Source organism: Carcharodon carcharias, chromosome 29 (genome assembly GCF_017639515.1).
Source record: "Carcharodon carcharias isolate sCarCar2 chromosome 29, sCarCar2.pri, whole genome shotgun sequence".
In the NCBI taxonomy this organism is placed as follows: domain Eukaryota; kingdom Metazoa; phylum Chordata; class Chondrichthyes; order Lamniformes; family Lamnidae; genus Carcharodon; species Carcharodon carcharias.
The window spans coordinates 10,461,513-10,478,903 of record NC_054495.1 but is presented as its reverse complement, the minus strand read 5'-3'; the positions used below and the strand labels follow the sequence as shown (position 1 = coordinate 10,478,903).

The window sequence follows — 17,391 nt, the reverse complement described above, 5'->3', positions numbered from 1 at the left end:
TGCGTAAATTAATAAAATGCTTCAATTAGTTTAATGTAAAACCTCAAGAACTGATGGTCTGGTTCCTGAATTTAGAGTTGCATCTCAAACCTAACACTTAAAATTAATAATTATGACAGTTGTTTAAAGTTTCCCTCTGGGATTTTTAAATAACTCCACTTTACCTACTGCATCGGCCATAACAGGGGGCAGGAAGAGGGCAAGAGGGCAGGGGGAGGGGTAGAGGGGGTTAGGGAAGGGGTAGGGAGGGGAGGTAGAAGGGGGTGGGAAGTAGATGGAGGGGAAGGGGAAGGGGGTAGATGGGCTAGGGAAAGGAGTTGACTGGGTGGGTATGGGATGAGGGGGAATGGCATGGGAGGGAAGCAGTAGGGAGGTGGAGGGGGAAGGGAAATGGGGAGAGGAGAAGGAGAAGGGGAGGGAGAGGGGGGAGGAGGGGAGGGGAGAGAGAGGGAGCTAGTTAATCTGTGCTTAAATCCAAATGTGTGTGCACGCTGACACATTGGACATAAGCAGGGCTTAACTGAGCTGCCAACACTCGCTTGTGTGGGACACTTGACCACAGGACTGAAGGGTAGACCACAATGAGTCTCAGCATCTTCACGGAAGGGGGGGGGGTTTGGGTGTATCCTTGCATGTGCAGATCAATAGGAATCATGCCCCTGGGCACTCACCATCCTCCAATGCTTCGTCTGCGACGTGTTCAGACGGTCCTGAGGCCAGTTTCATCAGGTCCACATCGTTGGCCTTGAGGAGGTCCGTCAGTGCTTGCCCCACACTCTGTCCCAGGATGTCAGCCCCAGGGCGATCGTCTACACTCGGTTCACCGGTCCCACTGTCCTGTGATACACCGTCACTCTCCTTGGCTGTGAAGTGAGAAAGTCCCCAGTGAGGGGGTGTCAGGGAATGACATTAGGATTCGGGACGTGAAGATAGAGGGAAGTTCAGCATACATTTTCTCCAAGAGAGAACCACTTGCCCTCCCCTAGCATCGCAGCTCTGGTCTCGGGGAGACCGTGACAGTGACTTATGTTGAAATGGTATTAATTTTTCAAGTTGACATTAATCCTCCCCAGTCCAACCCAAAATGCCCCCGGAGCCACCCTCCGACAATACAGAGCCTCGTCCAACCCTCCACTCACACCCTGCAACCCAATTACCTAACCCAACATCTCCACGACCGCCCCAAGCCAAATACCCCAGTGTGGGAAAGAAGTGGTGTAGTGGTATTGTCACTGGGCTGGTACTCCAGAGGCCCAGGTTAATGCTCTGGGTTCGGATCCCACCCCAGCAGGTATATATATATATATAATCTGGAATTATAAAACTGATAATTGTTGTAAAAGCCCAATCACTACTGTCTTTTAGGAAGGAAATCTGCCATCCTCACGAGACTCCAGACCTACATCAATGTGGTTGACTCAAAATGCCCTCTGAACAAGGGCAATTAGGGATGGGCAATAAACACAGGTCTAGCCAGCAACGTTCATAATCTATGACCAAATAAAAAAAACACCCCATCACACTCAAACTCCAATTCCACCAGCCCACCCAACACCACCTCCAACCCAAACCCCCAACTTCAAACCCCTCAACTCAACCCCAAACCTCAACCTAACCCCAACACACCAACCCTAACCCATTCAACCCTCATCACCCTCAGCCCAATCCAATTCCCTCAATCACACCAATATCCCCAACCAACCCCCCAATCCCTCACAACCCATCCAAACCAAATCCCATCAACCAAACCTCAAACCCCCAACCCAACTCCAACCTCAACCCAACATAACCCCACCACCCCAACCAACCTCGACCCCTCCAACCTCAGCACTACCCCACCCCCCCAACCCCGAACCTCAATGCAACCTCGACCCACCTTCCTCCAGCCTCGGCCCAGCCTAACCCCACTCAAACCAATCCCAACCTCAACACCCCCCAGCCCAAACCGCGACCCAGCCCCTCTCCCACAAACCTTCCCCCAACCTCAAAGCAACCCCCCCAACCTCCCGAACCTCAACCCAACGCCCCTGAAACCTCAACTCAATGCCCCCAACCTCAACCCAGCTGAATTGTGATCCAACTCCGCCAACCTCAATCCACATCCTCCCCAGCTCAACCCAACCCCTACTGCCAACGAATAAAAATTCCAAACTCTCAACACTCAAACTTAACTTACTGCAACCCCCCTGTCCCCCAACATGTCCCACACCCCCAACCCAACCATCCCCACCTCTAACCCAATTCCTCCTAATCCAACCCAGATTCACAAACCCCCAACCTAGTCCATCCACCTCAGACTGTCCCCCACCTACAGCCAAATCTAGAACTCACCCCCCACCCTGCCGACCACCCTCCAACCCACCACTCTCTGACAGCTCACCCTTCAGCTTGGGGCTGGGTATGAGCCCAGGTCCCAAAGCCAGCAGAGCTGTGTGAAGCATCACCAGTCCGTTTAAGCAACACCAAACTCCCCACCCCGCTGACCACACCCCCCACCACCCCATCCCCAGTCCCTCCCTGCATCGAAACCCATTTGGACTTCCCAGACTGTCCTGGGAGCCCCACCCTTCGTCAGCTTCCCCGCCTTACCACTGAAGTCGGAGTTGATTCTGTCACGAGTTGAGAAACTGTTCTCGGAGTTGAGCATCGGCTCCCTGTAGGACATGCTGGGGTTGGGTGGGTGGGGTGGGGGCAGAGAAGAGAGAAAGGACAGACTTAAAAGCAGACTGACACAGAGCCACAAACCAGGTACTCTGTACCTTACCTTTTTAACACAGGAACAGAAGGAGGCCATTCAGCTACTCAATTCTGTTACACTGGAACATAAGGAGGCCATTCAGCTACTCAATCCTGTTACACTGGAACATAAGGAGGCCATTCAGCCCCTCGATCCTGTTACACAGGAACATGAGGAGGCCATTCAGCCCCTCGATCCTGTTGCACATGAACATGAGGAGGCCATTCAGCTACTCAATTCTGTTACACTGGAACATAAGGAGGCCATTCAGCCCCTCGATCCTGTTACACAGGAACATGAGGAGGCCATTCAGCCCCTCGATCCTGTTGCACAGGAACATGAGGAGGCCATTCAGCTATTCAATTATGTTACACTGGAACATAAGGAGGCCATTCAGCCCCTCGATCCTGTTACACAGGAACATGAGGAGGCCATTCAGCCCCTCGATCCTGTTGCACAGGAACATGAGGAGGCCATTCAGCTATTCAATTCTGTTACACTGGAACATAAGGAGGCCATTCAGCCCCTCGATCCTGTTACACAGGAACATGAGGAGGCCATTCAGCCCCTCAATCCTGTTGCACAGGAACATAAGGAGGCCATTCAGCCCCTCGATCCTGTTACACAGGAACATGAGGAGGCCATTCAGCCCCTCGATCCTGTTGCACAGGAACATGAGGAAGCCATTCAGCCCCACGATTCTGTTATGCAGGAACATGAGGAGGCCATTCAGCCCCTTGATCCTGTTGCACAGGAACATGAGGAAGCCATTCAGCCCCACGATTCTGTTATGCAGGAACACGAGGAGGCCATTCAGCCCCTCGATCCTGTTACCGAGGAAAAGGAGGGGGCAACTCAGCCCCACGATCCTGTTGCACAGGAACATGAGGAAGCCATTCAGCCCCACGATTCTGTTATGCAGGAACATGAGGAGGCCATTCAGCCCCTCGATCCTGTTACCGAGGAAAAGGAGGGGGCAACTCAGCCCCACGATCCTATGACACAGAAAGAGGAGAGGAGGCCATTCAGCCCTTCGTGCTGATGCCAACTCTTTGGTACAATGATTTAATTCATCCCCCTCCCCTGCTTTTTTACCATAGTCCTATAACTTAAAAAAAATAATTTTTCCAAAGCTGTTTTAGAAGTTCCAATTGAATCTGCTCCCACTGCCCTTTCTGACAGTGCATTCGAGGTAACAACAACTCGCTGAGCAAAGAAAGTTTCCCCATGTTGTCTCTGGTTCTTTAAGCAACCAGCACAAATCTGTACCCTCTGGTTACTAGCAATGCCCTAGCACTTATGCCTTCCTGGTATTGGCTTCTCCAACAACTTTTTGGCTCTCAGTGGGTGCATTCTTCCGTGTTTTCAGGGCCTGTGTCAAGGCACCCCGAAAATGACCCTAACCCTTCTCTTTTCTGAAGCAGGAGATGTTTGCTGTTGGCTGCCATTTACTCAGGTCTGCTCCCCTCGTTTTTGCGCCCTCTCCAGCGCCCTTGTTAAAGAGCGTGGAGCCCAGAACTGTGCACAAATCTCCAAGTGAAGGCTGATCGCAGCAGGTTCGATGTAACCGTGCTCCTTTTGAATTCTCCCTCCCTCCCCCCCACTGACAGTGCCAGACCGCCGACATACTTACGTGGGACTAAGGGGCATGTTGGCCGTAGGTGGCACCAAACTGTTCCTGGGCGCCATTGAGGGCTTCAGCTGACTGAGGGCTTCTTGCGTGCTCAGGATCTTCTCGCACCAGCTGTGGGAATCACAGGAAAAGAGCGGGAGGTTAACTTATTGCACGCGGCGCTGAGAGGTCTGTTTCTCAGCCAGTGTTGGCTCCCTGGGCACCTGCTCTCTCGACGGTGCCTGTGCTGGCAGTGCCATGACCCGCAGCCCCTCCAAAACAGCCCGATTTTGCCGCGCGCGAGTGGCATGCTATTCGACCAAGGGGGGATTCAGACAAATCAGACAAAATTCCCTGTCCTGACTCGGTGTCCTTTCACAGCAGGGGACGGCGGCTGGTGATCTGGAGCTCTGGGTGATTCTTTTCACACCCTCTCCTCTCCGCCCCTCATCGCTAATGAGACCTCCTCCCCCCACCCCCCAACGCTCCCCTGTAGTGAGTCCAGGCCCCATCCCATGACGAGATCTGCCGACCCAGTTTCGCCTGCTACTTACTTTCTCCTCTCAGAGACCGTCTGTGCCACCAGCTCGTAAATCTGCGCCCCAGTGCTGGTCTGGAACAAGACAAAGAAGGCCTTGCGGTCTGCAACAGAAGCACAAGTGTTCGTGAAGGACAAAGGTCATGGTTTACAGGCACTGATCGCCAATTGTCTTACAAGGCAAACACACACTCACACATATCATCACACACAAAACCAGATGGAGGGACTGACAGACATGCACATACACTCACAAACAAACATATCGTAACATAAGCAACCAGAGCAATAGACGATAGGCAAGTGTGCGCACACACACTCACACCATATGGAGACACACACATACATACACACACACACACACACACACACACACACACACAGACTGAGGGGGACACACAGACAGACATGGAGACAGGGGATACAACCACACACACAGGCAAAGCAAACAAATAGAGACCGGGCCATGAATACAGATACACAGGCGCACGCACAGGCGTGCACACACACACATACACGCAGACATGCACCCACAAGCACACAGACACAAGTATGAACAAGTATGTAAATCCTTTAACAAGGTAAAATATGCAAACGCAGACATTCCCATCACACTGACACAGCTGAAACACTACCAATTTCACACTGACTAGACTCTCCCTGCAATCAGGGGATCATGGTGCCATAATGGTTGTGTTACTGGGCGAGTAATCCAGAGAATGATCCAGAGACATGGGTTCTGATCCCATCGCAGCAGCTGGGGGAATTTAAATTCAGTTAATTAAATAAATTCGGGATAAAAAGCCAGTTTCAGTAGCGGGTTCCACGAAACGACTGAATTGTCCATAAAAAGCCCATCTCGCTCACTAGTGTTGTTTCAAAAGAAAGGCTTGCATTTCTATCGCGCTTTTCACGACCACGGGACGTCTGAAAGCGCTCTACCGACAATGAAGTGCTTTTTGAAGCAAAGTCACTGCTGTAATGTAGAAAACGGAGCAGCTAATTTGTACACAGCAAGCTCCCACAAACAATGATGCCGTGATGACAGGTACAGATAATAATTTTTGTGACGTTGATGGAGGGACAAACATTGGCCAGGACACCTGGGAGAACACCCACAATCTTCCTCAAAACAGTGCCATGAGATCTTTTATATCCACCAGAGCAGGCAGGGGAGAAAGTACAAACACACGACTTAGGAGCAGGAGTAGGCCATTTGACAAGGAAGTATTCAATGAACAGCATGACATCAGGAAGTTCTGAGGAACAAAGGGACCTTGGCGTGTGTGTCTATAGATCTCTGAAGGCAGAGGGGCATGTTAGTGGGGTGGTGAAAAAGGCATATGGGACACTTGCCTTTATCAATCGAGGCCTGGATTACAAAAGTAGGGAGGTCATGTTGAAGTTGTATAGAACCTTGGTGAAGCCACAGCTGGAGTACTGTGTGCAGTTCTGGTCGCCACATTATAGGAAGGATGTGATTGCACTGGAGGGGTTGCAGAGGAGATTCACCAGGACGTTGCCTGAGATGAAACATTTAAGTTATGAAGAGAGGTTGGATAGACTTGGGTTGTTTTCGTTGGAGCAGAGAAGACTAAGGGGCGACCTGATCGAGGTGTACAAGATTATGAGGGGCATGGACAGGGTGGATAGGGAGCAGCTGTTCCCCTTAGTTGAAGGGTCAGTTACTTGGGGACATAAGTTCAAGGTGAGAGGCATGAGGTTTAGGGGGGAATGTGAGGACGGTGGTGACGGTCTGGAATGCGCTGCCTGGGAGGGTGGTGGAGACGGGTTGCCTCACATCCTTTAAAAAGTACCTGGATGAGCACTTGGCACGTCATAACATTCAAGGCTATGGGCCAAGTGCTGGTAAACGGGATTAGGTAGGTAGGTCAGGCGTTTCTCATGTGTTGGTGCAGACTCGATGGGCCGAAGGGCCTCTTCTGCACTGAGAGATGCTGTGATTCGGCCCCTCGAGCCTGCACTGCCATTCATTAAGATCATGGCTGATCTGATCGTGGCCTCAACTCCATATTCTCCCGACCCTCAATAGTCTTTTACTCCCTTGTTAGTCAAGAGTCTACCTAACGCTGACTTAAACACATTCACTGACCTTGTCTCCACTGCTCTCCGGGGAACGGAGTTCCAAAGATCCATGATCCTCGAAGAGAAAACTTTCTCCTCATCCCCATCTTAATTGGGAGACCCCTTATATTTAAATAGTGTCCCCTAGTTCTCGTCTCTCCCATAAGGGGCAACATCTTTTCAGCATCTGCCCTGTCAAGCCCCCTCAGGATCTTACATACTTCAGTAATGTCTCTTCTCGTTCTTCTAAACCCTAATGGGTAGAGGCCCAACCAGTCCAACCTTTCCTCATAAGGGTCATCCATTCATCCCAGGGACCAGTCGAGCGAACCTCCTCTGAACTGCTTAATGGACAACTGAGCAATTACGCCCTTTCTCAAATAAGGTGATCAACTAAATGTGGTCTCACCAAGGCCCTGTACAACTGTAGCTAAACTTCCCTGCTTTTAAATTCCATTCCCCCCACCACTGCGAGAAACGACAATATTCCATCTGCCTTCTTGCTCACTCACTGTCCCTGCATACTAACTTTTCCTGACTGCGTACCAGGTCACTCAGATCCTTCTGTCCCGCTGCGTTCTGCGATCTCTCACAGTTTGAAAACTAGGCCGCTTTTCTATTCCTCACCCCAAAGTGGACAGGTTCACAGTCGCCCACAGTGTGCTCCATTTGCCCAATTTTTGCCCACTCACTTGACCTAATCGTAACTTAATCCCTTTGCAGACTCCTTGTGTTTTCTTCACAACCTACTTTCCCATCTAGCTTTGCGTCATCAGCCAATTCAGCAGCTGTACGTTCGGTCCCTTCATCCAAGTCATCAATACAAATTGTATGAGGTTGAGGTCCCAGCACCGATCCCTGTGGCACTCCACTTGTTATATCATGCCAACCTAATGCCTAGTCACGGCTTCCTGTTGGCTAACCGGTCCTCTATCCATGCTAATATCCTCCCCCCCACCCCCGCGACACCATCAGCTCTTGCTTTGAGCAGTGAAGACGAAGCCTCAGTTTAACATCTCAAGTGAAAGGCCCACATGCGCCTCCAGATCCACAGCACTGCGGTTGGCTTTTAACTACCTTCTGAAATGGTCCCGAATGCCACTCAGTTGTATTCAAGAGGGCGGCTCACCACTACAAGGGCGATTGGGGATGGGCAATGAAACGCTGGCCTTGCCAGGGATGCTCGTATCCTCTGAACGAAACGAGGGGAGCATCGTACCCACCCCCTCCCTGCCCCTCTCCCTCCCTGACCCACTGTAACGTCCCCATGGCGACACTGCCCACCTGTGGCGACGTCCCGGGCGAGAACGCTGCCGAGTTTGATGATGGGGCACAGCATCTGCTTCCCCTCAGAAACCCCCATCGAGTTCTTGCTGTGACACTTCAACACCATCTTGTCGTCCACTTTCTGCATCAAGACCAGGATATCGTCCAGTAACAGCACGTGGACATCTGAGAGAGAGAGAGAGAGAGAGTGTGTGTTAGAGTAAGGAGAAACACAGAGCATCAGGGAAAGGACAAGGAATGTTAGAGAGTTGTGGAGGGAGAAAGTGTGTGTTAGAGGTGTTGGGAGAGTCAGAGAGAGGATGGAGGGAGAGAGAGAGAGAATGTGTTAGAGTAAGGAGAAACACAGAGCATCAGGGAAAGGACAAGGAATGTTAGAGTTGTGGGGGGAAGAAACAGTATGCGCTAGATTTGTTGGGAGAGTCAGAATGAGAAAGAAAGAGAGAGAGAGAGAGAGGGAGGGAGAGAGAGAGAGAGGGAGGGAGAGAAAGAGAGGGAGGGAGAGAGATAGAGAGGGAGAGAGAGACAAGGGCCATGAAAGAGGCAGGGGGGAGGAAGGGAGTGTTTTAGAAGAGCTGGGAGTGTGTGATAGAGAGAGAGAGAGAGTGGGAGAGAGTGAGAATGAGAGAGAGTGAAAGTGAGAGTGAGTGAGAGAGAGAGAGAGAGAGCGAGAGTGTGTGTGTGAGAGAGTGAGACAAAGACCATGTGACTGAGAGGGGAGAGACACGGAGAATGTGAGTGTGTTAGAGAAAGCTTAGAGGGAGTGTCAGTGAGGAGGGAGAGTATTACGAGGCAGAGCATGTCAGAGGGAGGGAGAGGAAGTGTGTGTCAGACAAGGAGAGGGAGGGATAAGGAGTGTTGAAGACGAGGGAGAGTGTGAGAGACAGAGCATGGGAGATAGGGGAGAGGTAGAGTGTCCGAGAGGAAGAGCGAGTGAGTTTGTTAGAGATGGAGCGTGAGGGAGAGAAGGATGGGTGGGGGATGAAACAGTGTGTCAGAGAGAAGGGAAGAGGGAGAGCAAGTGTGAGAGGAGGCGGGGATACAGAGGGACAAGGAGTATCAGAGAGGAGGGAGAGTATTAGAGACAGAGCAGGAGAGACGGAGGAAGAGTGGGAGAGTGAATCAGAGAAGGAAGGAAGTGTCAGAGAGTGGGGGAGAGAGGAGGAAGGGGCAAGGACATGCAGCATCAGAAAGGAGGAATGAGACTTCACAGAGACCTCTCTCAACCATGTACACAGAATCCTCCACAAAGAAGATGTGCAAGAACAGCAAACGTCAAAGCAATACCTGATTCGCTGCTCTTTAACCCAGACCAACCCCCCTAACACTGTCAAGCTGACTGCAAATGAGACCCTTCGTAAGGACAAACCTCCTTTGAGTCTCAGTTAGGAGAGACTCTTAGAAACCCACACTTAACAGGTCCTTAGTAATGGAGACACACGCTCAGTCCTTGGCAAAGATTCCCTCTAATTGAGAGTCTCACTATCTGGAAATAAATTCAGGTCAGACTCCCTCTCTGGAATTTATACCCTGCTCAGTCTCTCACTATTTTACACCCCTTGAGCAGGGAGGTCCTTCCCGCGCCCCTCCTCCCATCGATGCTCTCTCACTTACCAACAGCTTTCTCCCTTGTTAATTTCCAGATCAGGGGTCCCTCATGCACCATTCGACGCTGAGTCAGGTCAATGTTCTAACCAAAAGACAAAGAAATGCTTTGATTTAAACAACGGCATCAATTAAATCCCAACCCACACCCTGCCAAAGGGAGCTGCACCTCCAGGGCAAAAGCACTGGACACCTCAGACAACCACCTACAGCTGCCTCTTTTTACATTTAAGCCCAAGGGACATACGCGGGAGACAGCAGGGCAGAGGGATTAGTTTGGGACTGATGACAGGGCAGTGGGATTAGTTTGGGAATGATGACAGGGCAGTGGGATTAGTTTGGGAATGATGACAGGGCAGAGAGATTAGTTTGGGAATGATGACAGGGCAGTGGGATTAGTTTGGGAATGATGACAGGGCAGAGGGATTAGTTTGGGATTGATGAGAGGGCAGTGGGATTAGTTTGGGATTGATGATAGGGCAGTGGGATTAGTTTGGGATTGATGACAGGGCAGAGGGATTAGTTTGGGATTGATGACAGGGCAGAGGGATTAGTTTGGGATTGATGATAGGGCAGTGGGATTAGTTTGGGATTGATGACAGGGCAGAAGGATTAGTTTGGGATTGATACAGGGAAGAGGGATCAGTTTGGGATTGATGACAGGGCAGAGGTATTAGTTTGGGATTGATACAGGGCAGAGGGATTAGTTTCAGATTGATACAGGGCAGAGGGATTAGTTTCAGATTGATACAGGGCAGTGGGATTAGTTTCAGATTGATACAGGGCAGAGGGATCAGTTTGGGATTGATGACAGGGCAGAGGGATTAGTTTGGGATTGATGACAGAGCGGTGGGATTAGTTTGGGATTGATACAGAGCTATGGGGAGAGAGTGGGACAGTGGGATTTGTTTGGGATTGATACAAGGCTATGGGGAGAGAGTGAGACAGTGGGACTAGTTTGGGATTGATACAAGGCAGTGGGATTAGTTTGGGATTGTTACAGGCAGTGGGAAGAGAGAGGGCAGTGGGATTAGTTTGGGATTGATACAGGGACATGGGGAGAGAGCAGTTTAGAATTAATACAGGGCTGTGGTGAGAGAGCAGGGCAGTGGGATTAGTTTGGGGATTGATACAGGGCTATGGGGAGAGAGCGGGGCAGTGGGATTAGTTTGGGATTGATACAGGGCTATGGGGAGAGAGTGGGGCAGTGGGATTAGTTTGGGATTGATACAGGGCTATGGGGAGAGAGTGGGGCAGTGGGATTAGTTTGGGATTGATACAGGGACATGGGGAGAGAGCAGGGCAGTGGGATTAGTTTGAGATTGATACAGGGTTATGGGGAGAGAGCAGGGCAGTGGGTTTAGTTTGAGATTGATACAGGGCTGTGGGGAGAGGGCGGGGCAGCGGGGTTAGTTTGAGATTGATACAGGGCTGTGGGGAGAGAGCGGGTCAGTGGGATTAGTTTGGGATTGATACAGGGCTATGGGGAGAGAGCAGGGCAGTGGGATTGGTTTGAGATTGATACAGGGCTATGGGGAGAGGGCGGGGCAGTGGGATTAATTTGGGATTGATACAGGGCTATGGGGAGAGAGCGGGTCAGTGGGATTAGTTTGGGATTGATACAGGGCTATGGGGAGAGAGCAGGGCAGTGGGATTGGTTTGAGATTGATACAGGGCTATGGGGAGAGGGCGGGGCAGTGAGGTTAAATTGTGAATACTCTACAAGCAGCAGGCAGATAGGATGGGCTGAGTGGCCTCTTTCTACACTGCAAAAGGCTGAGGCTGCTTGTGAGAGCATTGGCTGTGAGTATCAGCACGATAGTCAAGTGCAGATAGCAGTATAGCTGAACCAGATGCTGTGAATCTTTTATATGCAGTCACTGTTGCACATTTCCCCCTTACACACTCGCTCACTCTAAGTGAAGCATTACGGTCCATCAGAAACAGGAACCAAGGCTGATTACCCTCTTTCCAATCCCAGTGGCACTGAGGTGAACAGTAACACCACCATACTTCCTCCTTAACACAGTGCTGAGCAAGAGTGGAGTCTGACTCCTTGGCCTGCCTCTTCCATAGTCCCACAAGGCATGGCCTGGGGCTAACTGAATCACATACAGGGGGATGCCTACTTGCCCCCCAGGCTCACCTTAAAATCGGCCACGACCACGTCAGTGCTCTGCCTGAGGTTCGAGACGTCCAGGCGCCGTTGGTAATCGTGCAGTCGCTGGAGGGAAATGAGGGCAGGGTTTAGAAACAAAATCTGGGACAGCAAGAGACATACTTTAAAACAAACACACTGAATTTAACACCAGCTACACTGTCCCCATCAAACACTCCCAGGACAGGTAAAGCATGGGGTTAGATACAGAGTAAAGCTCCCTCTGCACTGTCCCCATCAAACACTCCCAGGACAGGTACAGCACGGGGTTAGATACAGAGTAAATCTCCCTCTGCACTGTCCCCATCAAACACTCCCAGGACAGGTACAGCACGGGGTTAGATACAGAGTAAAGCTCCCTGTACACTGTCCCCATCAAACACTCCCAGGGCAGGTACAGCACGGGGTTAGATACAGAGTAAAGCTCCCTCTACACTGTCCCCATCAAACACTCCCAGGACAGGTACAGCAAGGGGTTAGATACAGAGTAAAGCTCCCTCTACACCGTCCCCATCAAACACTCCCAGGACAGGTACAAAGTAAAGCTCCGTCAATGTGCAGTTTGGCCCACACGCAGTAAAGCTGTTGATGGTCTTGAGGACTGGGATTTTCTCCAGGATGCTCCAGACTCTAATCACCAATTATAAAAAAGAACTATAATTTCAACACCACCTCACAACCCCTTAGAATTCCCCGAACGATTTCAGAGTCAATGTACCTGCTGTTGCCATGTCAGCAAGGTGGCTGCAAACTTGTACAGGAAGCACCACAAAGCACCACACGACAAGCATTTTGGTGAGGTTAGGTAAGGGATAGGTTTTAGCTCCAGGTACCTGGGGTGTTTGGGTGGGGGGGGGGTATAAAAACCCATTCCACTCCCAACACTCGCCCACCCCATCCCACTTCCAAATTTGGCCTTTGGATCATTTAAGTCCAACTGAGGGGGAAGATGGGGCCATGGTTTTAGGTCTCCTCTGAAAACAGCACATCTGACAGTGCAGCATTCCCTCAGTACTGACCCTCTGACAGTGCAGCACTCCCTCAATACTGACCCTCTGACAGTCCAGCACTCCCTCAGTACTGACCCTCTGACAGTCCAGCACTCCCTCAGTACTGACCCTCTGACAATGCAGCACTCCCTCAATACTGACCCTCTGAGAGTGCAGCACTCCCTCAGTACTGACCCTCTGACAGTGCAGCACTCCCTCAGTACTGAGCCTCCAACAGTGCAGGGCTCCCTCAGTACTGACCCTCCTACAGTGCAGCACTCCCTCAGTACTGACCCTCCTACAGTGCAGCACTCCCTCAGTACTGAACCTCCGATAGTGCAGCACTCGCTCAGTACTGACCCTCCGACAGTGCAGCACTCCCTCAGTACTGACCCTCCGACAGTGCAGCGTTCCCTCAGTACTGACCCTCCGACAGTGCAATGGACCAGTGCTCCTGAACTGGAGCGAGTTGGTGAATAACATTCAGTGGTTTTACTCTGTGCTAAGCCCACGTAGAGAGCCGTGCTGGATTCGAACTCCGCCACCCTTTCCTGCGCCCCTTCTTCCCCGCTTGATGTTTTGCAAAATGGACGCTCTGGCACAGTTGATTGGCAGCCTGTCTGCGGGCAAGGGGACCTACTTACCCGGAGATTCTCGGTTTCCCGCACTTCCTGGTTGACATCCTTCAGGATGTTCCGGCAGCAGTCGGCCGCTTGCTGCACCTGCTGTTTCTCCGTCGGTTGATCTGCAGGGTAGAGACAGAGCGAGAGAGATGAGGTAGAGGCGGAGAGAGGGTGGTGGACGGCAGCTCAGCTCTGTGCCATGGGCCACGCAGTGTCCAGGTGGCTGAAAGGTCGTAGTCTGTGGCAAGCAGCGCACCTCCTGACTCCCCAAATCCTGACATCTACAAGGCACAAGTCAGGAGTGTGATGGAATACTCCCCATTTGCCTGGATGAGTGCAGCTCCCACAACACTCAAGAAGCTCAACACCATCCAGGACAAAGCAGCCGCTTGATTGGCTCCCCATCCACAAACATTCACTCCCTCCACCACCGACGCACAGTAGCAGCAGTGTGTGTACCATCTACAAGATGCACTGCAGCAACTCACCAAGGCTCCTTAGACAGCGCCTTCCAAACCCACGACCTCTGCCAGCTAGGAGGACAAGGGCAGCAGAGACGTGGCAACACCAGCACTTGCAATTTGCCTCCCAAGCCACTCACCATCCTGACTTGGGAATATATCGCCGTTGGCTCATGGGTGCAGGGTCCAAGTCCTGGAATTCCCTCCAAACAGCGCTGTGGGTGTACCTACACCAGGTGGGCTGCACCAGCTGCAGGAGGTGGTTCCAGCATGAGCTAGTCAAGGGCAAGTTGGGCTGGGCAATAAATGCTGGTCTTGCCAGCGATGCCCATGCTCAAGGGTGAACTACCAAAAGCAAACAGATCGAATACCTGGACGTTACTTTTTTTAAACATATTATTTGGTGGGTGGGGTTGAGGGAGACGGGGAGAAGGTGCTGGGTTGGAATGAGGGATGTGGGAGAAGGTGGGTGGGTGGGATTGAGGGAGATGGGGGTAAGGTGTGCGAGTGTGTCACGGTGGACTCTGCTTTGGTTCCAGTGACAGCCAATGGTGCAGAATGAATGCTGTGGGGACTGAGCCTCTCCAAGGCAGCCTCTGTACAGTACCTGTGTACTTGGCGATGTTCTCCAGTAGCAGGGGGTACTTGGTCAATCGCTGCATTTCAATGGGGATGATGTCCTTGAGCTGCAGGCGTCGGCACTGAGGATTACTCTCTGCATCCTGTTCGGGGAGCGAGATAGAGAGAATGAGCGAGGGGGCAGCGGGGGAGGTGGGGGGGGGGGGCGGAGGAGGCAGGGAGAGAGAGAGAGGGTCAGCAAGACAGAAAGAGAGAGAGAGTGGGTCAGTGGGAGAGAGAGAGAGTGGGTCAGTGGGAGAGAGAGAGAGAGACAGAGGGTCAGCGAGACAGAGAGAGGGGGGGAGGGGGGTCAGCGAGACAGCGAGAGAGAGAGAGGGTCAGTAAGACAGAGAGAGAGAGAGAGAGAGGGTCAGTGAGACAAAGAGAGAGAGAGAGAGAGGGTCAGTGAGACAGAGAAAGAGCGAGAGAGAGAGGGTGAGCGAGACAGAGAGAGAGAGAGAGTGAGAGAGAGAGGGTCAGTAAGACAGAGAGAGAGACAGAGAGAGGGTCAGTGAGATAAAGAGAGAGAGAGGGTCAGTGAGAGAGAGAGACAGGGTCAGTGAGACAGAGAGAGAGCGAGAGGGAGAGGGTCAGCGAGACAGAGAGAGAGAGAGAGAGAGAGAGAGAGAGGGTCAGTAAGACAGAGAGAGAGAAAGGGGGTCAGCGAGACAGAGAGAGAGAGAGAGAGAGAGAGGGTCAGTAAGACAGAGAGAGAGAGACAGAGAGGATCAGTGAGACAAAGAGAGAGAGAGACAGAGAGGATCAGTGAGACAAAGAGAGAGAGAGAGAGGGTCAGTGAGACAGAGAGAGAGCGAGAGACAGAGAGGGTCAGTGAGACAGAGAGAGAGCGAGAGACAGAGAGGATCAGTGAGACAGAGAGAGAGCGAGAGACAGAGAGGGTCAGTGAGACAGAGAGAGAGCGAGAGACAGACAGAGAGGGTCAGTGAGACAGAGAGAGAGCGAGAGACAGACAGAGAGGGTCAGCGAGCGAGAGTTTGGGGGGCAGCGAGCGAGAGTTTAGGGGGCAGCGAGCGAGAGTTTAGGGGGCAGCGAGCGAGAGTTTAGGGGGCAGCGAGCGAGAGTTTAGGGGGCAGCGAGCGAGAGTTTAGGGGGCAGCGAGCGAGAGTTTAGGGGGCAGCGAGCGAGAGTTTAGGGGGCAGCGAGCGAGAGTTTAGGGGGCAGCGAGCGAGAGTTTAGGGGGCAGCGAGCGAGAGTTTAGGGGGCAGCGAGCGAGAGTTTAGGGGGCAGCGAGCGAGAGTTTAGGGGGCAGCGAGCGGGAGTTTAGGGGGCAGCGAGCGGGAGTTTAGGGGGCAGCGAGCGGGAGTTTAGGGGGCAGCGAGCGGGAGTTTGGGGGGGCAGCGAGCGGGAGTTTGGGGGGGCAGCGAGCGGGAGTTTGGGGGGGCAGCGAGCGAGAGTCGGGGGGCAGCGAGCGAGAGTCGGGGGGCAGCGAGTGAGGGTTTGGGAGTTGAGTTGAGAGAGGATTTTGGGAGGTATGGAGGTGAGAGTGGGTGTGAGGGGGGGAGAGCGGGTGTGTGAGGGGGAGAGCGGGGTGTGTGAGGAGGGGAGAGCAGGGGTGTGAGGAGGGGAGAGCGGGGGGTGTGAGGAGGGGAGAGCGGGGGGTGTGAGGAGGGGAGAGCGGGGGGTGTGAGGAGGGGAGAGCGGGGGGTGTGAGGAGGGGAGAGCGGGGGGTGTGAGGAGGGGAGAGCAGGAGCAGGGTGTGTGAGGAGGGGAGAGCGGGAGCAGGGGGTGTGAGGAGGGGAGAGCAGGAGCAGGGTGTGTGAGGAGGGGAGAGCGGGAGCAGGGGGTGTGAGGAGGGGAGAGCGGGAGCAGGGGGTGTGAGGAGGGGAGAGCGGGAGCAGGGGGTGTGAGGAGGGGAGAGCGGGAGCAGGGGGTGTGAGGAGGGGAGAGCGGGAGCAGGGGGTGTGAGGAGGGGAGAGCGGGAGCAGGGGGTGTGAGGAGGGGAGAGCGGGAGCAGGGGGTGTGAGGAGGGGAGAGCGGGAGCAGGGTGTGTGAGGAGGGGAGAGCGGGAGCAGGGGGTGTGAGGAGGGGAGAGCAGGAGCAGGGAGTGTGAGGAGGGTAGAGCGGGAGCAGGGGGTGTGAGGAGGGCAGAAGGAAGACAAGCGCTCTCCATCCCAGGCACAGTACCTGTATGAACTGGCTGAATCGTGGGTCCTTTCTGTGCTTGGATTTAATCTGCTCGAGGGCGTATGATTGCCGGCTGCAGAACCGAGAGGCCAGCTTCTTAAACCAGTCTCCCTCCGTGCCATGGAACTGGAAGAGAGAGGCACACAAAGAGCGGAGTGAGTGCCAGACAGTTTTGGCGGACAGATCACTGGTCGAATCTATTCAGCGGAGGTGCGAGCTATCTGGTATGACCTGCTGACCTACCCTGGCAAGTAAGGTGTCGCCAATCTCTGTCACAAGGTAGCCGTTGTCTTGACGAATCTTCTTCATGTTTTCGTAGAAAGATGCTGGAAGGGGAGAGGAAGAGGTGACTGTCAGATAGTGTCGAGGGGTGAAAGAACAATCGTTGCAGAGAGCTGGAGTGGGGACAAGCGACAGACATCTGCCTCTCGCTGGGCAACGCGATTGGACCAAGCATGTGTCTGTCAGTTCAGCACCTGCCAACTGCTCCCTGTACACATCCCCATGTCCCCAGAGCCACCTCCCCTAGTCCCCGT

General features: G+C 52.9%; 1 protein-coding gene across 1 annotated transcript in view; it reads right to left on the bottom strand.

The window, feature by feature from the left end:
• The window catches only part of arhgef1b (Rho guanine nucleotide exchange factor (GEF) 1b), a 206,319-nt gene that overhangs the window by 11,909 nt on the left and 177,019 nt on the right, over positions 1–17,391 (bottom strand). Inside the window, exons 19-29 of the mRNA XM_041176896.1 lie at positions 17,099–17,181; positions 16,856–16,981; positions 14,700–14,814; positions 13,653–13,753; positions 12,008–12,085; positions 9,871–9,946; positions 8,257–8,424; positions 4,904–4,991; positions 4,371–4,481; positions 2,590–2,666; positions 672–863 (exon numbers count right to left, since the gene is read on the bottom strand). Coding sequence (XP_041032830.1) covers positions 672–863; positions 2,590–2,666; positions 4,371–4,481; positions 4,904–4,991; positions 8,257–8,424; positions 9,871–9,946; positions 12,008–12,085; positions 13,653–13,753; positions 14,700–14,814; positions 16,856–16,981; positions 17,099–17,181 — 1,215 coding nt within the window. The remainder of the gene's footprint in view (positions 1–671; positions 864–2,589; positions 2,667–4,370; positions 4,482–4,903; positions 4,992–8,256; positions 8,425–9,870; positions 9,947–12,007; positions 12,086–13,652; positions 13,754–14,699; positions 14,815–16,855; positions 16,982–17,098; positions 17,182–17,391) is intronic.